Source organism: Octodon degus, unplaced genomic scaffold (genome assembly GCF_000260255.1).
Source record: "Octodon degus isolate 3935 unplaced genomic scaffold, OctDeg1.0 scaffold00016, whole genome shotgun sequence".
Lineage (NCBI taxonomy): Eukaryota > Metazoa > Chordata > Mammalia > Rodentia > Octodontidae > Octodon > Octodon degus.
Window position 1 is genome coordinate 21,757,022 of NW_004524592.1, and position 25,640 is coordinate 21,782,661.

Below are 25,640 nucleotides of genomic sequence, written 5' to 3' on the forward strand. Positions count from 1 at the left end.
TAAGCCTGAGCTCTGGTAAGCCTGCCGCCCTATGCCCCAGTAGCCCCAGCCAACCGGCTGTCCTGTCTGGAACCTGTACAGAGACCGGGAAAGCCATGCAGAGCTACAAAAGCCCAGAGCTGGAGCCAGGAGACCTGAGCTATAGACTTTCCTGTCTCCCTCAGAGTCCTGGGCCTGGCCTGGAGGACCCTGTGACTCATCAATTTATCTTCCTAGAACAGTTTAAACCCATGTACTTGGAACCAAATTCTGAAATCAGAAGCAGCTCAACCGACACAGAGGTAACCAGCCTGCCCAAGAGCCTTTCCGTCTTGTTGCCTCTCACTAGCAGGAATGTGTAGTCTGGTGTGGCTTTCACCTTATGCTGAGAACCTGACCATGCCTCTTAGAATGGGTGAATTTCAGCAACATCCTCAATTCCTGGCCTCAGAATATGAGGTCCATGTGAGGAATGAATGGTTAAGGAGACCGGAAGACCTTACCACAGTGTCTGACAGGACTATTAAACTTTCCTTTCATTTCATGTTAATGAAAACCTGGAAATTTGATTAATCTGTGTTTCCAAGGAGGATTTCTGTTTCCAGAATCTCTGAATTCCCAAGTGAAATTAATGTTCTCAATCAAGGCTACGGCTCCCTTGATCTTAACGCCAACACGGAGCATTCCTTGCTGACTCTCTGTCCAAGCCATGACTCGGTCCCCACTTAGGAAACTGGACAGCTATTGGCCTCCCAAATCTGAGGAAGGACAGAAGCTTAATTTTGTGCATCGAGCCCTGCAGACAAGCGATAGAAGTGTAAGCAAAGGCCGAAGCGTTTCCCTTCTAAAGTGGATTTGAAAGCAACATACCTCACGTTGTTTTTAACACTGATGAAAATCAAAACTATATGCCTAAGCCTGTTTTCCTTTCTGTCTTTTTTTTTTTTAACATGGAGACAATCATGAAAATTTATAGAAACCTTTAGCCTGAAACAAAACAAATTTAAAACTGTCACATACTCCTTTGAAGACCGCATAGTCTTTATTTTCACAAGGAAATATGCAATTTCCTTAGCAAGAGAAAGGAATGTGACATTTTCTTGTCCTAGTCACCAAGTTTAAGTTATATTTCAAGAATACAGACAGTTAATATTTGCAGTTTTATGTTTTCTTATGCATCTTTGTGGCATTTTAAATGTGTTTTCTCTAAAACCTGGGGAAACAAAATGATTTCACCCTCCTGTGAAGAGATAAGTACAGGGAAGTCTAAATTTGTTTTTTCTACTCCATAGCTCTAGACCTAGAACTTCATCTGCAAAGCTTCTCATAGTCCTAGTCATTTTTTAGCACTGTAATAGTTGCTATATGATCTTTAGGAAAACACAAGAGTCGCCTCCACAAGAGATAACCAGCCATTTAGACATTTAGACATAGAAGGCAGTCATGAACTAGTTCTACAGTAAGAGCATTTGAAGTATATCATAACCTTTTAGAATGTTTTCCTAAGAAGACAGCCTACAGTGACATGATGATATCTTTTTTAAAAAAGTGCTTCAGTGTCCTTAAACTCTCGTGGTAAAATTGTTTTCTTCCACATTACTATTTCACTTTTTCCAAAGAACTCCTTTTGATGCCTAGACCTCCTGTTTAGATAATGATTAAGGGAGGATGTCATTTTGGAGCCATCAGGAAATATGTCAAATAATAGCCAAGGAATAGAGTGGGGCGTGTCTTCTCCTGTTTGAAAAGAAAAAGAAATATTAAGAAAACACCTTTTTTCTACTATAATGTTTTTACAGCCTTCAGAATGACAAAATCGGTGACTGGCCTTGGCCCATGCACTTGAGCACAGCCTTGTCTTGCCTGCATTCTCTTCTCCATACTGGTCACCCTGGTCACCAGGCTTTATTTCTGCGAAGTCTGCTGATTCTCCCTGCTGTGTCAGGGAAGTGCTCTTACATGAGCAGCAAGGCATGCCCAGCCTCGGTCCCCCTCCTTCTGGGGTCAACCTGTCAAGAGCTCCCAGGTGTCTTTCTGTGAAAAGCAAGCAAGGGAGGACAAGAGGGAAGAACACGGTCCCCAGTGAGAGAGGGGCTGCTCATGTCCCCACTGTGTAGGTTGCTTCGCTTCCTACAGTACCAGCAAAACAGACAGACCTTGCAGTAGTAGCTCAAACACCACACAAGACCCTCGGCAAATGCCAGGCCTCTGTTAGCACTGTGGACCACTCTGCGAGATGAACCCGCGGCCTGCTCAAGCAAAGGAGCAGGCAGCTGGTTGCATTCATCATTGGAGGATGAGAATCATGCAGATGACCAGAGAAGTAGAATGCTGCTGGTCCCTGTGTCCCTACCTATCTCCTGCCCACCAAGCCCACGGAGTACAGTTATGTCTGCTCCCTGTCCAGCCAGCTCCTCACACCTTCTGCTCACAGTCCTCACAACCATACGTGCAGTCAGGCTTGGGCTCAATAGGCAGTGCGGTGAGGACGGACACAATCACATCTCGTTACAGCAGGAAATGCTGCCTCAGCTGCACTGGTTAAGGGTACACAAAAATAACTTTCATCATTCCCATGAATAGATCCTGCTGGCTAAAGGTATATTAACATTTTGTTAGTGTTCTGTCACACACACACACACACACACACACACACACACACACACTGTCAAACTCACGCATACATCTAGAGATATGTAACTGAATACTCACCTGTAAGGTATACCCTACCTCAGGTACAGTGGAGAAGTCTGGGCTATTTAAAATAATTTTGTGTGGAGCTCTGTTTAAACTTGAAGAGTCCTCTGGTAGAATGTATAGAATGTTTTATAATTCTTACTTGTATACTTGTATGTCCATTCTTTAAAATCTGCACTCTGACTAGGTATTTTTCTCCACGCTGTATTTTCCACTGTATATTTCCACCCTAATTGGTGTCCTTAATGATGCCAGGGCAGTTTATCTGCCGAGTGCCCAGTGGTGGGCCACACAGAGGTGAGGAAGAAGCCAGCTGGGGACAGAATAGTGGTGCATGCGAAGTGCTGCACAGGCGTTAGTTTTTATTTATTGTGGGGGGGGGGGCCTGCACCCGAGGGCTTTGCACTGAGCTACGTCTCCAGCCTTTTGTTGTGTGTGTGTGTGTGTGTGTGTGTGTGTGTGTGTGTGTGTGTTTTGCAGAACCAGGGATTGAATTTAGGCCCTTGCTTTTGCCAGGGAAGTGCTTATTCCACAGAGCCTCTTCCCAGCCCCGTGTGTGTGTGTGTGTGTGTGTGTGTGTGTGTGTGTGTTTAATTTTGAGATAGCATTTTACTAAGTTGCCCAGGCTGAATTCAAATGTGTGGTCCTCCTGTCTCAGTCCCCTGGAATCCTGGGATTATAGGACTGAGCCACCACCCCTGGATGAAAAGTCCAATTTACATAGAACTGTATTCACAGCCTTGTCTCTTTGTTCCTATCAAAATAATGTCAAAGGTTTTCAGTATTAAAAATAAATTATTTTGCTTGTATACAAGCTGCATTTCTTCTGAGACTCCAGGTCATAGGAGTTGATTCCAAAACAAAAGGAGAAATATCCAATAATCTCATGTCATGTATTTTCCAAGTACTCTTCTAGAATCTCTTATTACACTAAAACTTCTAAACAGAATATGCATTCAAATTTGACATTGGTGTGTCACTTATGAATGTATCCCAAACAGCTATGTGATTTTTAAGTGCCATGAAATTTTCATGAGTTTATAGTCAGGGTATTTGGGATTCCTTTTCATCTCTCACACATGAATCTTGCCCTTCTCCACTGATGTTCATCTTCACAGCACACTTCAAGTGGCATTTTTGTTGCAAGTTTATTTAAAGAGCTGATAAAGCCAAGCTTTGACCTCCAAAGGTCAAGCTGTCCATTCGAGTCTGCACAGTGAAACCAACGTCTGATTCCACTTTCACTCCCAGTAACCATGGACTTTTTTTTTTCTTTGCTGGCTTGCCTCTATCATTTTTAAAGTCGGAGTGATGTTTCCGAAGGATGTCAACATGTAGGAGTGCTTGTTCTCTGGTTAGTCTACTTTTTCCTATAGTAGAGTTTACCCGAAGATGTGTTACCCCCTTCTGCTTGCCCTTCTGGTGGTAAACACTCAGAAAAGAGTGATGGAGGTTAAGAGTTTCTGATCTAAATCAGGTCGGGATTCAGAGACAGCGAGTTACAATTTAGTTTTTCTGTGAATTAAAGGTGGGAATTAAATTACATTTATTAAATTTCCTGTCTTCTAAACTTAGCAGTTATGTAGGTTAGAATTCTAAGGCTATAGGACCCTTTCCCACAATAACCAACACTGGGGCACATCATTTTCCCCTAGGGGACTTCTTCATTTTCCTGGTCTGGGACATATTATGGTCCCTCTACCATCCCAGACCCAGTCTAAGCATTCTCAGATATTTTCAGATATGGCTCACTATGTCCTGGAAGGGATTTTGAGTTCCATTTAATTCATCCAAATGGAGCAAAAGATGCTCCTAGTGTTTATGGGATTAATTTTAGTTTCCTTTGGTGGTTAAATTTAACTGAAAGAAGCTTCTGAATATCCACTTGAAATAAGGCCCTTAGAGTAATATTTCCTTCAAACCTCTCTCCCCTTGAGTCCATTAGGTGTGTTAGCATGAAATGTAACACTGTTTTCCCTCCAGGGAGTGGAGCATTGAAACGGGGAGGATGTGAGGTTTAGGAATTGTGGTCAGCAGTGAAGGAGTGAAGAGTGTTCAGGCTGTGACGAAACAAAGAAGCAAACAAATGTGCCCGGTCAGTGGCCATCACAAAACCCACTCACTGCCATTTTGATCAAGAAGGGACTGCATTTTAGAGATGTGAATGCAGAACAGTAACTCATTAGATCTCATTAAATTTCATCCAAAATTTAGGGAAGTTTTCCTTTTCAAAATTTCCCCTAAGGAGCCAATGTAATCCCAATCCCAACATTCCTGAAGGATGAGGCAGGAGCATTAAAGTTAGAGCTCAGTGGAGGAGTCTGTGAGACCCTGTTTCAAAATTTTAAAAAAGAGCTGGGAGTGTAGCAGTGCAAAGGCCCTGGTCCACTCTCTAGTACTGTGAAGGTGGGATGGGGTGGGTGGATAAATGCATGTATGGATAGATGCATGGATGCATGGATGGATGGATGCATGCATGCATGGATGGATGGATGGATGCATGGATGGATGCATGGATGGATGGATACATGAATGGATGGATGCATGCATGGATGGATGGATGGCTACATAGATAGGAATTCCCTTAAATATTCTATGATTCATTTACTGATTTTGTTAGTCACTGAACAAATACTTCAGTCCTTACAAAATGTCATCTACCACCGAGCATCAACCCTAGAGCTATGTCTGCTGTCATGACAACCAGGCTAACAGGGATAGGGTGATTGATTACAGTGGGGTTCAGCACTCTCGGCTTACCTGAGCAGTTCTGGGAGAGCTGCCTGGGCAGGAAGGGTCAAGCATGCTTCTCTGTGGCCACAGTGAGGTTAGGGTTCAAAAGCCATCAGCAAAGCATCAGCTGCATCACAGTGCCCATCTGTGAAGTCACGGATAGCCTTGGTCTCAGCCTTCTACTTCTAAGGCCCTGTAGCACTAGCCATGCTGGGCATTTGTTTTCATCTTGGACAATTTTGTGTCCAAGCTTCGTAACACTAAAATAATCAACCAGCATGAGTCATCCTGTTCTTGGATTCTAAGATAACTGTAAATAATACTTTTGATTTTGAAATTAGTATTAAAAATAAAGCTGCAGGGAAAAAACATCTGTCGCAATCCTGACAGGTTAGCCTCTGTCTGGGCTCATTTATTCTGTTTGAGGCCTCATTGCCAAGGGTGCAAACTTCTATTAATAATACCTATTACCTAGCCCCAGCAGCACTGGAGGCATTGGCTTAGGAGGAACTGAATGTCCTTAAAGCTCTGCCATCCTCTACCCAGCATGGAGAACAGAATTGCACACTATAATTGCAGCCCTTTTAAGCACTCACTGGCTGCTAGGAGCCGTTGGAAGTGCTGTGTGTGTTGGAGCTCACATAATCCTCCCTGCAGTCCTGTCAAAGAGCACTGTGGTTAGATCCAGTCTATCCATGAGCAAATAGAGGCCCAGAAAAGAGAACAACTCACCCTCAGGTCCCCCAGGTGTGAGAGGTAGACTAGGCCTCACAGCCAGGCAGTCTGTCTGCCTCTGCTGCAGAACAGAGGTGAAGAGTATGGATTTTAAGCCAGGCAGAGTACAGCAAGCCTGACTTCCCAGAAGTTAGGGAGGCTAAGACAGAAGGAATTCAAACCCAGCCCGGGCAACTTGGCGACTTAGTGAGACCCTGACTTAAAATTTAAGAGAAAAACTTTAAAAGGGCTGGAGCTATAGCTCAGTGAAAGATCCTGAGCTCAATACCTGGCACCCCACACACACACACACACTCTCACACAGAGTATGTTTTATATTTGTAGTAATCCCAGATTTTCTGCTCAGTGTTTACATGACCTTGCACAAATCATAGCCTTCTTTGAGCCATCATTTCTTCATTTATCAAATGGAAATTATAATGCCTCCCTCAGTGTTTAATTAGAAAACATTAGCTGTCCATGTCGACAGTTCTCTCTGGACTGGAGCCATTCATGCTTCCAGAACTCATAAACCTCCCAGGTGACCCAGTAGGTATTTGGAAGAAGTATTCGCTCATGCTGCTCTTCACCAACTTTTACATTTCTCCAGTTGGATGTAGCCCTTTCTGATATCTATTAATAATTATTTATGTTGTCTTCCCAAGAGAAAAGAAATTATCAAACTATAAATAGGGGCTCTTTTAAAGAACTTAAGTAGGAAAAAGAACTTAGTTGGATTGTAAAACTTAAAAAAAAAGATATATTTTCAAAGAAATATGAAGTTGCAAGATGTAAAACTTAACCAGTCCCTGCATTAAAATAAAGGCTTCTCTTTGCTTTACATGAAATGCAAAGCTCAGTGCCCATGCTGGCTGCAGCTCTACTTTGCTCTGGTGACAAAGCCCCATCACCAAGAACCTGGCTGCTTCCTTTCCTTATCTGCCTTCCTACCTTGGCCCTAGTTCCTGCTCTCCTCTTGGTCTTAAAGTGGCTGCCATCACTCCTGACTCTTCAATGCTCAGGTCTACATTCAGAGTGAAAAATTCCCTTCCCTCCAACATCCACCTACACTTCTGAGCACCTTTGGGATGGGAGGGAGGCTCAGAGATTCAGGTGAGTCCTCCATCCCCTTGCTAGGGAAGGACAATGGCTAATTCTGTGCTATTACTGAAACTTGCAGCAGGCCCTGTTCATTCCAAAGCAGCAATAAACACCAAAGCCTGTTTTAGGGGAGATTCGGATGACACTGGGGTGCTGGACAATTGTAGTGGGGCTGACTCTTCCTGTTCCTCAGAAATACTTCACATAGCTGCCTCCTGCTGTCTTGATCTTTGTCCTCCTAAATCCTGAGCTTCTGTTTGAAGCCCTTTCCTCCCTAAGAGGTGATTTTTAGACATACAGAAGGGTCCTGTGTGGCCCTGCACTCCACAGCAGACTGGGCTCGCCTTGCACCTTCCAGTCATCTAAAAAGAATGCACTGCCCCATACCTCCATCTCCAAGCAGGCTGTCTGCCCTCACTTAGGCCTCCCAAGGAACACCTGGCTGTCACAGTCTGTCCTCTGTGACCCTATCCTGGCCCAGACCCACAGGAATCAGGAGCTATGCCTCAGTTGCCCCCTCCATGTCAGTGCCTGTCCTGAGCCCTTGCCCAGTTCAAATCCCCAAGTGTGGGCCACACTGCAGCTGTGTGCCCCTAACCCAAGGGCCACAGTCCCCATAGCTCCCACAGCACTGCACTGGGGGAGGAGGGGATTCAGGGTGGGCCCGGCCCCATGCAACCCCACACACTGCTCCTCAGCCTTTGTGTTTCACCCTGGTTCTCCCAGAAAAACTCAATGTTAGTTCTTCTGAGCCTACCCCGAAGACTTAGGTTTTTCGCCACATTTCAATTCCTTTCCTCAAATTCTGTGTGATTCCTGTCTGCTGTGTACCAAAGCCTAACAACAAGTGTCAGCCAAAGGACTTGGTTCTAAAATGAATTCATCCTGTGAATTTATTTATAGAACAATCATGTTTTAAGGCAAAGTTTCAAGCACTTGTAGTGTTTTAGAAGGCACACCAAAGCCTTGGTTACTAAGTTTAACTTAATTATTACTGAGTGTAACCCCAGACTGTCTGAAATAGTGTATGTCAGCACACCTTCTAGTGTAACAAGGGATGGACAGACCCTTGTCATGTCACTTGGGTGAACAGAGTCTCCTTTGGGGGAGCAAGGCCATTTCTCTGAAGTGCAACCCACCGTAGCGGTCCAGGCCAAAGGGTTTCCTGTTTCTTTTTCACCATGTTACAAAGCTTCCTCTGCCTCACGAGATGAAAAAGAAAAGGAAGGAGCAGGAAGGGCTGGGCTGCTCCCCACACAGAGGCTGAACTCCCAGCATAGGCTGCTGCCAGGGAGGAAAAGAGGAGCCAGGCAGATGCCACAGCCTGCCTTGGTTGTGCTCTTGAGGATTGGTCCTTGGGGCTTGGGTTGACTGCAGGAAATGAAGCTCTTGAGGTGAGGGACAAAGAGCCAATTGGCTTACCTGAACTGGTTGGGGACCAACTGGAAAAGACTACTGTAGCTGAAGCCCAGGAACGCCAGGCCTGGCCACCCTCTCCATCCGGGGCCTTGAAGCCACGCTCCTCTTCTGTTTGGATGAGTTCTTTCTTCAAATGCATTACTGGAAAGAAATCCACTTTGACAAGATGAATGTAAAATTATATTAGTCTACAAATGCAACACTATGACTTGTTCTAAACTGCCGGGGACAGAATGCAAACCTATTGTGACTGAGCAGTGGCAAGCGGTACGACTGCTAAGTGACCTATTTCCCGTGAGCGCTCAATCTTTATGAGAGAACTGCATTCCTTTCTATCGAGGAGTATTCTTTCAGGCTGCCCTGAATCACAGTACTTGAAATAATTGTAAAAGTCCTGAGAGTGATGTTTTGTATTATAGAATATTTGTTTTTTTTTAAAAAAAAATGAAGGCAGCCAGCCATCTTTCTTACAAGTCAGTCCAACTTACTTTCAGCTTAAATATGGAAATGGTCATTTGGGAGTAATAGACCAGGAATAGCCTTAAAATTTAATGTATGGTAGAGAAAAGCCCATCCGTCTACCTGAGGTTAGGACGTTACCTGCTGTTTTCCTTTATTACCATGTGCGGAATGTCCTCAGCATTTATAAATATGAAGTGCATTCAGAATAGCAGGCTTGGTTTTCTAAGAAACATGAGAGTTGCTTCCTTCCCACACACAACCTGATTCCTGGACTTTGCTTTGCCTTTCTGATACTGGGCATGCTTCGCTGTTATGTAGCCACGTGATATCACTGGGACCTTGTCGGAGGAGGCCTTTTTGTCTTCATATATTAGAACATATAGGAATACACACTATATGATATATCATTCTTCATTAAGACTGTGGTTTTTATTTATTTATATTCCTTCATAAAGTTCCAGAAAAGTTTGTTTAGAAAGTCTCATAATCTGAGGGCCGGTGGTATAGCTCAGTGGACTAAGCACTTGCTTAGGTAAGCACAGGGGCCAGGATTTCATCCCTAGCACTGCATGCTGCGCTGGCCCCACCCCCGGGCATGCTGAGCTGGTGAGGGGAGTCTAGGTATAGTGGCTTCTAGGGAGCCAGAAACCAGGAGGATCCCTACAAGTTGGAGCTGCATAGTGAGACTCTGCACAAAAAAAGTCTCACAATCTCAATTCAATGCTTCCTTCAGTTATTATGTATTTATTATGCGTATCCTATTACATGAGACTAAGTGATCACATTGATCACTCATTTTGATAGAGGAAAAATGAAACTATTCACATGACAGTGATGAATAGCATGTAAAAACAAATGATGTAAAAATTAAAAATCAAAATGTCAAACTATATAATAAGCTTACAATTTCTTGAAGATATGTAAGAATAAAAGATGCAAGGAAATATCTAGAGTGATGACATGAGCCTGTTTTTAAAATTTCACATTAAAGATTATTTTAGCGATACATAAAGTCAAAAAGAAAAAGAGAGCAAATTTTAGTCCCACAATGTTGAGCAGATACCTAAACAGTATTTCTCTTCCCTGCTTCAACTTTCAGCATGAGTTGTGTCCGGTTCCAGGCGCTTAACCTTCAAAAAAACTAATAACTCTGGCAATCATCGTTATTCTTTGAAAGTCTAAACAATGTTCATCCTGTTCCCTAGCTGTGTCCTGTCTTTGTATTAAACCATGAGTTACAATATTAGTGCATCCTGTCGTGGGCACTTAAAAGAAAGTAGACTCAGTAGCTCTTGTTCCACTCACAGAGTAAATGATACCTCCTTTCAGGGTGCATTCGATTTCCAAGTTCATACTTCTGTTAGGTACAAATGACAGAGCAACATTTTCCCACAATGGCCATCATTATTCTAGGTCAAGAATTTTGTGATTTTTACCAAGGAAAGTGCAAGAGTTGAAATTACAGTGTGATTTTTATGCAGGAAGCAGGATCTTTTCCAAGAGGTTAGTACTTTAGCAATTGTAATAATGCATCTGAGGAGCAAGACGCCTTTTACTGTTCTAGAAAAATACTGCAAGCTCCTTATGACTTACTTTACTTGGTTGATCTATCATAAACGATCATTACATAACTTACATTTAATTCAGGTTTCTATGCATTCTGGAATGTCATTTATCAGTGAGACTTAGGAAGCAAGTGGTTCTGAGCCCTGAAATATTCATCTTTTCTGTCTGTTTCTAGGCACTGCTGCTCCTTAGTAGCCAGTGTGAAGAGCGCAATCTCTTCAGCCAGGTCATAGGCATCCAAATGTTGAGAATCTGTGTAAATCTGGACAAAGTAGTTCTCTGTGCCTTAGTGTCTTTAGCTGTAAAATCATTAAAAATAGTACTTTCCTCCTTCAGGCTTACATAATTGACTTAAGAAAGGCGAAGACGTTGGCACCTAGGAGGTGTTACTACATTATTAATGTACATGACTTTGAAGCCGAGAACACAGACATAGAACTGAGCCAGTCTTGCCCTTTGGGTGACTTGGAAAACAGCCTTCAAAATCATCTGAGTTTTCAGTCAACCTAAAACTCTTGTTAAAACAACAACAGCCACATATATATGATATATATATATTAATATATATCATATATATCATATAATACATATATATTAGTTTAAAAATCAACTAAGAAGCAATTTTATTGTTCTCAGTGGAAAGAAGAAAGTTTTCCAGCAGTTGGAAAGGCTTCAGGGATGTTTTTGAGGTGAAAATGGACTTCTGGGGGATGTAAGTTTGAACCGTATGAAACTATAAAGGAACTAGAATCTCCTTTTGTGCCTGGACTCTTCAAGGTACTTCTTTTTCCTTCTTTGGAAAATGATTTTTGGTTCAGAGTCCAAAAAGAGGAGTAGAGATCATCGTTCTGAAATGGGAACTTTTTCTAGCGTAATTGCCACTGTCTTCCCCCCGCCCACCCCCAAAAGGCTGTCACTCAATATAACAATGAGAGCCACAAGCGTGGAAACTTTATTCTGTTCTTTTTTTTTTTTTTTTTTTTTTTTTTTTTTGCAGTGAATGGAAAGTAAGTCATTTTTACTTCTTACTTTTGAGTTGAATGTGTCTAACAAGTAGGTGTTCAGAAAAGTGTATGCTTTTCAAGAATTAGATGTATAAATATTCATTGCATTAGATCAAATATAAAAATACAATGAACTAGTCTTTATTTTCCTTAGCTGATGTGTCACTTAAAAATTCTTAATCAAGACAGTCTTGTATTTTTCAGGTGCCTTTTATTCCTTCAGTTAATACTTATTTGATGTCTACAATATACCCAACACCATGCTAAATATGACCATTGATAAGTCAGCTTTTTTGTTGAATAAACTCAACAAATGAGATTAATCTTATTATATGTTCTTTTCTCTAGCACATTGAATTTTGGACCTTACAAACTAACTGGTATTTTCACTAAAAAGCACTTATTCTGTCTATTTTTAGAGCATTATTGGGTGATTATTGTCTTGTCTACACAACATGCTAGCATTGTCTTTTGACTTAGTGACATCTATTTTTTTCATTTTGAGGGTGAGCCTGGGTTGCCTGGAGTGGAAGGACAGGACGGGGCCCCTGGACCGAAGGTTAGTGCACTGAAGCCAAGCAGATCCTTGAGCACATGGCCTTCAAAAGCTATCATGATTTTTTACTATTACACCAGTTGTACTTTGGTTGAATTTTTTGTCAAATGTGAAGCATTCTACAGAATAAAACTTCATAACTTTGTGATTTAGTTAGCACTAAAATGTTAAAAAAAAAAAAATAAGGTATGCTTGCCTAAAATCTTTCAAATATGACTGTCATTTTACCCGTTCATGAGCATATGAAAACATAGGTCGCTTCCACCCCACCTAGCATGTACACATTCACAGTGAGGAGCCTGAGGAAAGGAGATATTCCCAGTACCACTGCGTCTTTTCCTTGAGACTTGGCCACCTTCAGCCTGTATACAACACAAGCACTTAATCAGATGAAGAGCAAAGAAAGATGTGGCATGTTTAAAATTTAAAAATGGATGTAGTCTGAATTACTACATGGGGAAAAAATGTAATGAGGATTTTTTTTTTTTTTGGGATGGTACATTTTCTTTGTTTCTCAAAACAAATGAATCTGTTAAATATAAAAGATTGGTGACAGTCTAGTTTAAACTAAACAGGCAAACAAATCCCAAATCCTTTGATGAGCACAGATCCCTTAAAGTACAGAACTAATGTCTAATCCCATCAGCTGTGCTGGTGCATATCTGTCCCTGCAGATGCCTGTCAGCTGATTTTATAGATCACAGTGTTATTGACAGGTACCGAAGACAGACCTCAGATTTATAGACCTGTCCTTTGTCCTGCAGGAAGGCAAAGAAAATGTCCCTTCTGGGACAACACAGCCCTTTTCCTGTCTTCTCTCTCTTGCTCCACGCAAAAAAGTCTTATGATGAGAGCTAATGCTTAATGCATATTCACAATGCTGTCCCTATGTTGCCTAGCAACCTGATTATCCAGACAGATGTTGGACAGTGGAAGTGGCCAGAAATTCAGAAAGCCAAAGGGTCAGGTTGAGTTCCAGAGAATAAAAGGACTTTACCTCCAACCCAACTTCTTGAGTGGGTTATAAATTAAAACAAACATATGTGCGCGCACACACACACACACACACCTAATACCATGTTTTCTAAGCTGTCTGAGTTCATAGCAATACCTACTAAAGCTTTGCATTGGAAAATATAATGGGTATGATGTTCTTTAGAACTGTTCTACTCTACCATTTTTCCAGGATAAAGTGATAATTATGAAATTTTTTTTCAGAACACGGTTTGCCTTTACGCATGCTTGCCTGTTATTATTTAGAATACAGACATCTTCCCTAAGCTCCCTGAAATTATGCACCCTTCTGGTGTCTTTTGTGATGGAATCTGTGTCCCCCTAAGCACATGGGATCTGCAGCCTGCTGCTGGGTAAGAGATAGAGGCAGTGGAAAGAGGTGTGAGTTCAGAACTGGAGGTTCCTGATCTTTTTAGAGAAAAACAGGTTGGAAAATACACTGGAACCCCAGACCCTAAGCAGTTCCCGCTCCAGGGGCTACTTTGAATGGAAGGCTCTGGGCAAGGACACACTGATCTACACATTGATTCTGAATTTCAACAGATAAAACACAACCGAAAAGAAGCTTCTCCAGTTAGTTATCCGATGGGCATACTCTTCCTCTCTTCTTAGTCATCTGGTACATTCTTAAATGGTCATCTTGAAATAACCTGCCTGTCTTTATTTGTGTGTAAAGCACAGAATTAAAATTACATTCACTATTGACACCCATATTCCTTCAGAAAACTCATCTTACTACTTGTTTTCTTACATAAAGTATATAAGCCAAAACAGAAGGTGTCAACATAATTAATTTAATATATTTTGATATCTGGTTTCTTTACTGTTGGTTAATCAGAGGTTTTATAATTTAATGTTATTCAAGCTCTGTTTTGTTTTTTGGGGGTTTTTTTGCTCAGGGAGAACCTGGAAAACAAGGAGAAAAGGTAAGAATGATTCTGTCTGTATTTTCCCCCATAAAGAGCTGTCCAGACTGAACTGGATGAGAGGGAGGGATGGATGGGTAGACGGACAGACAGGCAGGCAGATAAATATAATAAATAAACATGGAAATACAAGTAATGACTTTGTCATTTGCTTCTTTCTCAAACTGTTAATTAGTGTCAGAAGAAAATCATACAATTCTTTTATATAGACAAAAGCTTGCGTGAAAAGATTTACAAAAATGGAGAGACAGGAAACAAATTTAAACATCTGTACTGGACTTCTAAATGGCTTTTGAAAATCCCCATGCCTGCAAAATCTCTGAACTAGTTCCTTGCTAATGCCTTTCCAATGCCTTTTTAAGCACCTACGCCTCTCTCTACTGCTTCTTATGTCACCAGGTTAAAGGGATACAGATGTTTACCTGCTACAATTATTTGAAACTTGCCCCACAAAGAATTCCCATAAAAACCAGAGAGAAAAACCAAAGGAGAGCAGGGTGCTGCATGTTCAATTTCTGAGCCTCCATTCCTTCCTTCTGTGCCTAGGCTGATCACTGCTAGTCTAGTGTGTGTGTGGTGGTGGTGGGAGGGTGTTTGGTTTCTTGGTTTCCACGCTTTACTTTCATAGCATCCAAGTGAGCTATCCGAGGAGAAAAATCCCAAGATACTGCATCACAATCGGGTCCTTCTGACGATCAGCTATGAAAGCCCTAGTTACATCAAAAAGTTCATCTGAAAACCAAGCTGAAAGTCTTCAATATAACCGTACTTTTCAGCATGGTAAAGAGAAAAAGAGCATTTATTTAAATAGAAGAAGAGCAAAATAGAGGGGTGTGAAAAGCCGTTCTGTCAATGAACAGCCTGTGTCTCACCCTTCACTGTAAAGCCACTCTGAGCCAGTTTTTGAAATAAGAAGGCTTGTTTTCTAATGAAAGAATTTGCAAGAAATTTTTTTTTGAAAAGTATGCAAATAAACTGCCTGTCAAAGTTTTTTTCAGCATAAACTACCAGAATATTCCCTGGCCATCCAACCAGTTCATGGTAATTAACTGGAAATTAATTAGTCATCAGGTAACTGCTTTGTGCAGAACTGAAGGAAGGGAAGAAGCAATACCAACCTCTCTCGGGGCCATGAGAGAAAACTTGCCAGCGTTCGGGGTCCACCATAGAGCGTCCGTTGTCACAGGCATGGTGCGGAGCAACTAGTCCTCACACCTTTTGAAACAAAAGAAAAAAGTGAAAGCCGCCCTCTGTCAGGGAGCACAAGTTATAAATTGAATCTCGGGGATGTCCAAGGCTGTCCTTGTCCTGCCCTTGGAGCCAGATCACAATGCAGAAGTTCCCTGAGCTTTTCTGGTCCAACTGGAAGGTCTAGGGCTAGGGACTGCTGGGTGCTGACAGAGTGAGGTAAGAACCGCTGACGAGGATAAGGCACCGGAGGAAACTGGAGCTTCCTTATTGCCCTGTCTTTTCCCCACAGACAGTTGATCATCCCAGATCCCTGCTGCACCCCTATTTTGTCTCTGGCTCTTTCCTTCCTCTGCCCTGTCACTCCATGCAGGAAATGGGGACTCACTGCAGGGGTCCCTGATAACTGGCACCCTGGAAAGGGTCTCTAATATCCCTCATCCACTTCTTTTTGTTCAAGAAATTCTTAAGCTTCTTTCTTGTTTTAAGGAGCTATTTTAATGCTAGAAAAGTGACCTCCTAGAGGCACATTCCAGCCTAGGCAGCTGTGCACAATAACGCGTTGTTATTGCTAATGGCCATCAGGAATGGGCCCGTGCGTCAGATACCACCCTCAGCTCTTTACAATAGTATGGTGCTTATTTCTTTTAAGAAAAATAAAAAACAGTCTTGCAATGCACATGGAAACTTGATGCAAAGAGAATTACGTTTGGCCAGTAATTGTCAGAGGTAGACACTGTCTCTGAGCCTCCCAAGTCGGTGACATTTCTGCTATAAGATGCAGCACAGCTTAAATTAAACAACTGGGAATTTAAAGAAGCAGAGCATGAAGAACTGATGAAGACCTTTTTCCCTTTGTGGAGAAAGAGGAGATATCTGTGAAAGAATGAGTATAGGAAGTTTCACAAATAACAGAGGAAGCATAATGACTTATAAAAAAAATAAAAGTTTTCTAACAGAACATGAAACTTTCATTTTGCAAATCCAAATTACATAAGCTCAAATAAAAAAATATACTGACGGCAGGCTCTGAGAGGCATGCCCTCCTCTCTAAGGGCCTGGAATCTGGAGATGGGTTTGAAGATGAGGTGGGATTTATATTAGTGGAAGACAAAACACAGAGCGGGAGCCCAGGTGACAAAGTGGGACACAGAAGTGGCAAGTCAAAGGTAATGTGGTGCTGGAAGGAGTTTTCAGGAGAAAGCCTTTGCTACAAGAGCCTTGAGTAAGGGAGAAAGGATGCAGAGGGAAGAGGCTCAAGTGTCCATATAAGCTATTAGAAGGCAGGCAGATACATTACTGCTTTCTGTTCATATTATGGAGTTTAGAACTATTCAGCCATGTTCACTGTAATGAAATTAATTGTATTGATATCAGGCAGCTGTGCAAGTAAAGACGTTAGCCCAGTAGGACAGTTGTGGCTGATTTTATCTAGAGTGTATGTGAAAGGGAACTTAATAAAAACACTCTCTGTTTAATATTACCGGCCAATTTTTATACATCTCACTTTTTCTCTTCCTCAGGGAGATGCTGGAGAAGGTGGCCCCAAAGGTGACACAGGAGAAAAGGTACAGTTCTGTGAAACAAGAAAGAGTCCGTGTATAAATGAGCATATGCTTTCCTATGAAAATGAGGAATTTTGAAAGAGGTGAGTCAGACTAGCTTAACAGCGCAGGTCAGAGATAATACCGTAAGGTTAGAGAATATTTTGACATTTGATTTATAAAATGGTATTCCTCCTCATCCTATCTACAAATTTAAATATTTCGAAAGAAAAATGATATGTTAACAATTCTGAGAAACATACAACTAAAGAGTTTCCAGTAATGTGGTTTCCAAGGAATGCAAACACTTATCCTGTGTGTACACGGGATCCTCCATTTATATGCAGGAGTGGAAAAGAGTCCCAACTATGCCTCAGTTGTTCCAGTGGTAGGAGAACGCACGTCAGGCAATCGGGACAGAATTTAAAATTTGTCTGTAAATTATTATCATTAGATTAAAGGCTACAGGGCAGCCTTAAGAATTTACCTCAATTTAAAGTCTACTAAATCTAAACATTTTGTCAGCTTTTGTTTTTTGTTTTTTGTTTTTCTTGGTCGTTTACATCATGACCACTGTTGGTAGCACAGTTGTTCTTGGCTTGTTGTCTTGCCTTTCTTCCCTGCTGTCTTCTGTCATTATTGCTTTTGCCCACATTGATACTCTGACATCTCTGACATGGTGACATCTCTGACATAGGAAGGATTCTACTTCATTGTATGGTGTTAAGAGTTAGCAAGACGACATTTGAAGAAACTGATTATACAATAGAATCAGATCAACTGTAGTGCAAATCAAGCCAAATTTTTTAAAAAGAATTATTATTTAGGCTTAGAATTGAGGATAAGACTATTTCGGTTGGAAAATTATTACAGTACAGATGGATGTCATAAAAATATGCCCATAAAATAAACAAATTTATTTCCTTCTCATTAATATTAATATAAATATGGCATGAGGGGAACTAATGTCACCAAGTAGGGACAGAGTTCATAGTTGAGCAGCTATGTAGGAATTAGAGGAAACTGTTTTTGTGGACCAGGCTCTCTGGCCTGAGTGCTATGGAGGCTCTAGGACTGACAATTCTTGGGAACTGTCATTCTTGGTCTCTATCCATTAGATACCAGTCGTGTAGTCCTGAGTTTGACAACCACATGTGTCTCCAGGAGAGAATCACTCTAGTTGAGTACCAATTTATTATCTGCCAAATCTAAGTATTGTGCTGCCATCAAATATGACATGAAACTGTTTCATACAGTAAGACTGAGCAGATATTCCAACTACACTCCACCTCAAAGTTTGAAGCCCTAGCTGTAGTAACCTGGATGATGGTAAATGAACTTTTTTTAGTTTTGCTTCAAAGCAAAGGCCAGTCAACTTTTTCTGTGAACACTAGGAAAATATCCTCAGTTTATGGGGCACCATGGTCTCTCCCAACTCCTCGACTCTGCTCTTGTCACGTGAATACAACTGCATGTAGCACACCAAAAGCCATGGCTGAGTCCTGTAGCACTTTATGACCAGCCGTGGAAATTTTAATCATCTAATTTTCATGTGCTGTGAAATGGTGTTATTTGGACTTTTTCACCACTTAAAGTTGTGAAAACCATTGTTGGCCCACAGGCCTTGTGGTGACCAGCTGGATTTGGTCACAGTTGCCAGCTCCTGCATGAAAGCAACAAGGCACCCTATGTAGACAACAATGTCTTCAAGCAAAAAACAAATTTATACTAAGTTAGTACTGTGCCTATGTGGTTTATGGAGAACCCTTTATGCTTTAGTAGATACATGTTTAGAGCTTCATTCTTAGAAGGCAGGCTGATAGTTATTTCTTGTATAACACATGTTTTGAAATGGAATTTTACAATTGTAAAGCCACATTTTTCTTTGAAAAGGCCAAGGCATCTCAAAGGAGTACTGTTTTTATTTTATATATTAGTGCAAATCATTTACCATCCTGACTCACACATCATAAACTCTCAATAACTATTTGCTTTTCTTACCACATGGAAATGGAAATCAACGAGATTGGTTGTTTCTCTTTTTTTATCCAAAAGTTTTATTGGTCAGCTGAAATGAAGTACAAAAGCGGAAATCATTTCTATAAACTTCCAGTGGATCTAAACAGGGGATTGTAAATAGGAATTTGTAACATGTATAATATGTAACCTGACCTGCAGCATCCATCCCAGGAATGCTGTAATTGGAATATAATTTTTGATGTGTTTTTTAAACATTTCCTGCTTCTGTCATCTAATTCGTTTCTAGCATGCTGGAAACACTCTTCTCGTGGCCTTTTTGTTCAGTATGTGAAACCCATTCATCATTCACCAAGGTTAGGAAGTAAAATTTTTGTTTAAAAAAATGCTCCTTTTCTGCCATTGATGTAGTAAATTACATCATTGACTGATTCACTTTAATAGGATAGGATTTTTCCCCCCTTTTGATACAACTCAGCGCCATTGAATGGTAAAGCAATCTAAGCTGTTCCAGACTGGTCATCTGGAAGTGCTGTGGAACTATCAAAGCTCCTGGGCTGGGTGTCTCTGCTGCCAGCAACTGCGGTGTGCTCCGACATGAGAATCACCTGCACAGGCTGATTTCAGTCATGGGTCAAGTGGGAGGGTGGCATTCCCCCAGCGGTGACTGAAGCAGTAGATGTCTTCTACCTGGGAGCTGCGGTGCTTGTGCTGCCCACTCACGCACTGTTTACCTGAGGAGATAAGAGCTCCTCCTTCAGTTTCTTGGCATAACTATCTCACTTCTTTCTCCTCGCTCCCCCAGTTCCTAGCCAGCTGGACACACCACTACCTTTCTTGGCATCTGCATGACATTTTTCCTACACAGCCTCTTGAGTCTTTTCAGAAATCACACTGTAAAGGGCTGGACAAATAGTTCAGTGGATTAAAGCACCTGCAAGCAGGCACAGGGGCTGGGGGTTCAATCCCCAGGCCTGCCATGCTGGCCCCCATCCCCAGGGCATGCAGAGATGGAAATTGAGATTTGTTGTGGTGCCACACGCTTGTAATCCCAGATCTTGGAAGGCTGTAAACAGGAGAATCACTACAAGTCCGACCTAGTAGTGAGACCCTGAACACCCTATAGACCCTTCCCTAAAAGAAAGAAAGAAAGAAAGAAAGAAAGAAAGAAAGAAAGAAAGAAAGAAATCACACTGTATCTGGAGCTATCAATCAAATTATGTTCTTAAGCTCACACCTAAGTTTCTCAGTGCACTCTTGCACTGGTCAACGCTGATACTTCTCTTGTCAGCTCATACTGTTCCTTTCTTAGATATACTCTGTCCTGCTCTCCCAACTCCTCACCTCTGCTTTCCTTCTTTCTCTCATTCCCTCTCTCTCACTGCCTCAGGTCCTCTCTAGCTCCCATCTACCCTTGCTGTGCTAGAGATTGAACCCAAGACCTTCACACTGAGCTACATCGCATGCCCTGATCATTTTATTTTGTATTATGAGACAGAGTTTCACTAAGTCACTCAATCACCCAGACTGGGCTGGCATTGTGATCCTTCTGTCTCAGCCTCCAGAATATTGGAATTACAACCAAGCTTGCACCACCATGCCTGGGCACATGTCCATTTTCCAACTGTGATCATTCTTCAGCCTGAGTTTAGGAATCATTTCCTTGGGGTAGGCTTTCACTCTTTTCTGAATGATTAGGTTTCCTACCATATCTTCCAACAGCACTTTTTATAATTTCTGACATAATCCTCAGTAGGAGTTGGTATAATTTCTTTTAAAATCTGATATCTAGCTCACTGAAAAAAATAAAAAGCAAAAATAAATTAAAAAAAAAACTCTGATGCTAGACTGTACTACTCTCAGCACCAACCCAAGTTCCTGGCACATAGTTAGAAAATAGTTTTTGAATAAAAAAACCTTTAAAAATTTTAGTGAAACTTTCTAGTCATAGAATTCTAGAGGCTTTTCCTGTATTGTGTGTTCACTTATCATGTCTTCTGTGTACACACGCAGCGTACATAGGATTTCCCAAGATGGCTATCTCTTTTGTCCCAGACTATTAAAAGGAAACAAAAAATAAGAAAATATTCTTCATGCTTTAATCAGCGTTTTGGGCTGTGTCCGTTTGTGCGTGCGTGTGTGTGTGTGTGTGTGTGTGTGTGTGTGTGTGATAATCGTATATCAGCATAGGTATTTATTGTAAAAACAGAACAAGGGCAAATATTGTAGCTGCGTTGCTCTGTGCTGTGCAGTGCTGTCTGCAGCTTCCGGCACCCCTGGATCCAGAACATCCTCAGCACACAATCAGAACTCAATAAATACCTCTGGGGTGAACCTATGAACGATTAGAACATGTCACTATATTTACTTTAAATTCTCCCATGTGTTTTATTAGCACATACATATGATTATCCCCTGAGTATTACACTTACAAATAATTACAAGTAAAACCAGAAATTGGACTTCAATAAAAAATCAGTAGAAACAAGTTTCTTTACTCGAGTATCTCCTCAGAGTATGTGCCCCCCCCCCCCCCCCCGTCTCTTACTTACCCTGTAAGAACTTTTATTTCTAAACCAAGTCGCTTATGAAGCTAGGAACAGGTCTAAGACATTGGTGGGGGGGAGTTCCCCACTTAATCCTGTCTCTACTTCCACTTTAGGAGAAGGATTTTAAACACAGTTTTATTTTCTCTTCTCGTAGCATTATCCTTTAAAATGTTTAACTTACGAACGTCTTCTACCGCAGTTGCCTTCCACTTAAAAGTTATAAAAATTCCTGGATATGTCACAGCTCCAAATCTTTAAAAAGAGAATAAAAATATCACTCTTAGCTGTCTATCAAAAGAAACCTCTCAGATTTCCACAAATAAATCCGCCTTTCAGGGATCGTTTTCTTTGCAGCCAGTGTCTGTGAGAAAGAAGGCCAGTTTTTGTTCTTACAGTGGATGACCTAACCGCTCTTCATTAAAATACTGAAAAGATGTTTAACTCTAAGCAACTCATTGACAAATTTACCTCAGCCTTTATGTCATGTTGTCAAAGTGAAATAAGCCAACAACTCTTATTCTAATAAAAAGAACCCAACAATAGAATTTAGCAAGAACCAAATTGACTTCATTCCTGGTTGCTTCAATTCCTTCACCTATAATATGGAAATGATAACATCCGCCCTGTTTCTTGGAAGTTTTTTAAGGCACAAATGAGATGAAGGCACTTAACAAAGTTGCTTTTATGAATTTGAAGGTCTTATTGTGCATGTTATTGCAAACCTAGTTTTTTAGTATCTATGGCTTTCAGACTTCATAGAAACAAAGGGAAGTTTTTCTTAGCCACATCATTTCACCTGCCATTTGGAACCCAACTAAATGCTAATGGCCAAGAAGAGAAGGAGCAGGATTGCTACAGGAAGAGTTCTTAGAGCGTTCTACCTTTTAAAGTCAGATTTTAATTTTTCCTTGGCTAACAGAAATTATAGATGTCAAAGAAACTTACATACAAGCTAATTTACTATTTCTTTCTCCTACCAAATCCTTTTGTGCCCTTTATAAAGGTTTTTTCTTTTTTCCTGTTGGTCCTTTTTCATTTATTTGTTTGTTTTGAAGAGATTAAAAAACAGATAAAGCATTAGAAATGATAACAGTATTTTAAAAACCAAAATTCCAGGAATTCAACAATGGTTGTTATAGTGCACATTGTTATCTTCAAAGTTCCTGTTGGTCTTCTACTGCTGTCTTGTTTTAAACCTTCTTTTTGAGATTTGTTGATGTATACATCACTGCAGAGTGCATGCTCACTGTGATCAGGCTGTGGATTAGCAGAGCCACAGCTTGACTAGGGGAAGCTGGTCCAGGGAGAATGTGGGAAACACAAAGAGCCCACAGTCCTGTGCATAGGAGGTTGGCATGAAGGACACATGTCCACACTGACTGTCAAGGCCTCTGTGAGACAAAGCCATTCAAGTGGTGAGGGAGAAGGTGCTGTCATGGGCAGACAGGAGAGGATGTGAGAGAGAGGAGGTGGGGTCTGGGGCCCATGTCTGCCTCCAAGGGAGATTGATGAGCAGCTTCAGGAGTTCAGAATAAGGAAATGGGCTGGGCCTTTGCACCATAGAGAGCTGAGGAAATCATGGTGCACTCTTCTCCCTGGCTGTTCCAATTTTCTTGAGTCTCAGATGACATAAGTTTTTTTATTTGCTCATGTTCATGGGACAGAGAGGCCTAGAAGGAGCTTGAAAGTCTAGGCCTTTGCTGGCTTCATTTCAGAAATCAGCAATGTTCTCTACTCCTCTGTATTCTTTCCCCCACCCCTAGTCTTTGTCTGCTGATTTATAAGGTATTTACTTTTGAGGTGGAGTCACTCTCTATGAAGTCTGGGTGGAATACAATGCCTTTGGAAAAGGCAGATTCCGTTCCAAGACTTCTAGAGTTTACATCTGTCCCCATCACCCAGGCATCATCCATCATCTTTAACTTCCCAGTGACTGAGTTACAATGAAATAAGTTTAAAGCTGGGAAAGGCCTGTGGGCCGCTTCTGTGACAGTGCTTCATGAGGAAAACAAGCCCGTCTGCTCTTTCCAGCCCAACATCATTAACCTCTGACTTCATCAGTTGAACTTTGGTTTTCTGAAGACCAGAAAGGTTAAGGGGCTCCCTGAAAATGATGACCAGTGATATTAACAAATTCTGGGAGAAAAACAAGAGTTGCAGATCCCTAAGTTATAAATGATTGCTTCAAAATACATTTTTCACAGAGATCAATGTACAGCATTTATGTTTATTTTAAAAAATATAGTCCTGAGCTTGCCAGATTGCTCAGTGGACTAAAGCAGAGCACAATACCAGGATTCCATTCCCAGCATGCCGTGCCGGCCCCACCCACAGGGCATGCTGAGACAGTGATTGAGACTGGGCATGGTGGCATACACCTGTGATCCCAGCTCTTCGGAGGCTGAAAATCAGAGAATCATTATGCATCTGATCTACGTAGTGAGAACCTGTAGACTCCTTACTGAATATATATATATATATATATATATATATATATATTCATTCAAAGTGAACCCATGTTTGCAGAAGTGCATTGTTTGTCTTCTAAGTCATTGCCATCTTAACAGCTGACAGACTGGGCAAAGTCTTACAAAGCAAACTTGGGGCATTAGGCATGGCACCCCTTTGAGTATCCTTGTGGTTAATGGCTCTCTAGAATAATCTCTCATGGGTTTTATTTTAGGGTGACCCTGGATCATCTGCTGCAGGAATCAAGGTATGTAATAACCATGCAGGTATTTGTACCACAGAGTTCACAATTTTGAATTTCTAAGCTCTTCTTCCCCTTCCTCTTTTCCAATACTCCTGGCAGCATCACTGTTCATATTCTTCTACCATAATGGTCTGCTAGGCACAACATGGTTACTGGAGGCAGCTGGTGGTTTTAAATAAGGCTGGCTTTCTCTTCCTTCCTGGCTTGGTTTTATGGAAGTGAGGATTCATATGTGAGCTATAGGTATATTCATTAGGAAAATGTCCCTCTGTCAAGTGAGATGGAGGGAAAGCGAATAAAACAAATGTGACCAAGAAGGTTGGCTCATCTCTGAAAGTTCAGGGAGGCCTAGGCTTAGTGGAAAGTTTCCTAAGACTGCCTTCTCATCTTTTGTTTTCTTTGGCCAGGGAGAACCTGGAGAATCTGGTCGCCCAGGGCAAAAGGTAACCTCTCTACCTTCAGTGTGTTCTCTGTACTGTATCACAGTCACCATTTTACCTCTAAAATCCATGTTATAGCATGAAAATGATTATTGCAAAGTGATATAGTTTTCATGTTTTGCATATAGAGTGTTACTAGCTGTTTTACATTATTAAAGATCTCACTTGTGACCATAGAAAAATATGAAGAGAAACTCTCTCCATGTCAAAGGATGCTTTCTGAGCTAAAGCCTGCATGTACTCTGCTGTTTGACCTAACACAGGTCAGCTGGGTTGCAATGCCAACAACTTATCTTGTATGCTTAAAGGTAACCTGCATGTTCCTTCTGTATTTCATGAGAAAAAATGAATATCTGCTATACAGTCTCAACAGAGAGTTATAAACAATTTTTAAAAATTATGTTCCTTTTCATTTTATCAAAAACATTTCTTTCTTGATAATTTCTGACTCTACTTGTGACATGAGTATTATGTTTTATGAACTAAATGTGTTAATAAACTAAATGTTAAAACACCAGCCATGCCAACTTAACTAACCAAGCTGTGGCTCCATTAAGTTTATTTTTCATTTGTGCTCCATTTCAGCAACACACTAGACTACGTGCAGTGCGTATGTGTCAATCCATACTCGCATTCAAGTCTGAGGCAGGAAACAAGTGTCGCAGTTTATCATCTGAGCCCCGTGCAGTCGGGTTTCAGATAACAGATGGACAGTAGCTAACAAGGAAACGTGAATTTCACATTAACTTAAATCTCTCTTAAGATCATGACTCGGCCTTTGTTCAGCTGTTAGTTGCTCGTACAGGCAAAAATAGGAACAGGAAGATAAAATGTACCACGTTCGCACAAAAGGAAGGAGGGGGACATCCAACAGTAAAGCCATGTCTGAAGCAATCTTGAACTCACTGAGGAAGCGTTGTTTTCAGTTCTGAGTATGGAAATAATTTTTGAGGAATTCCTTCATATTCTACTGATATTTCTCCAATTGTAAGACACAATTTTCTCCTGAAACTAAGAATCTAGAGTAAACTCTTTGTCAGCCCCAGTTCCAGGTAAAG

The 25,640-nt window shown here is 41.2% G+C and overlaps 1 protein-coding gene across 1 annotated transcript in view; it reads left to right on the forward strand.

Annotated features, from left to right (window-relative positions):
* Positions 1-25,640, forward strand: part of Col25a1 (collagen type XXV alpha 1 chain) — a 466,154-nt gene that overhangs the window by 366,231 nt on the left and 74,283 nt on the right. The window contains exons 13-17 of the mRNA XM_012513689.2: positions 12,181-12,234; positions 14,145-14,171; positions 16,883-16,927; positions 24,113-24,145; positions 24,550-24,585. Of these exons, the coding sequence (XP_012369143.2) occupies positions 12,181-12,234; positions 14,145-14,171; positions 16,883-16,927; positions 24,113-24,145; positions 24,550-24,585 (195 nt within the window). The remainder of the gene's footprint in view (positions 1-12,180; positions 12,235-14,144; positions 14,172-16,882; positions 16,928-24,112; positions 24,146-24,549; positions 24,586-25,640) is intronic.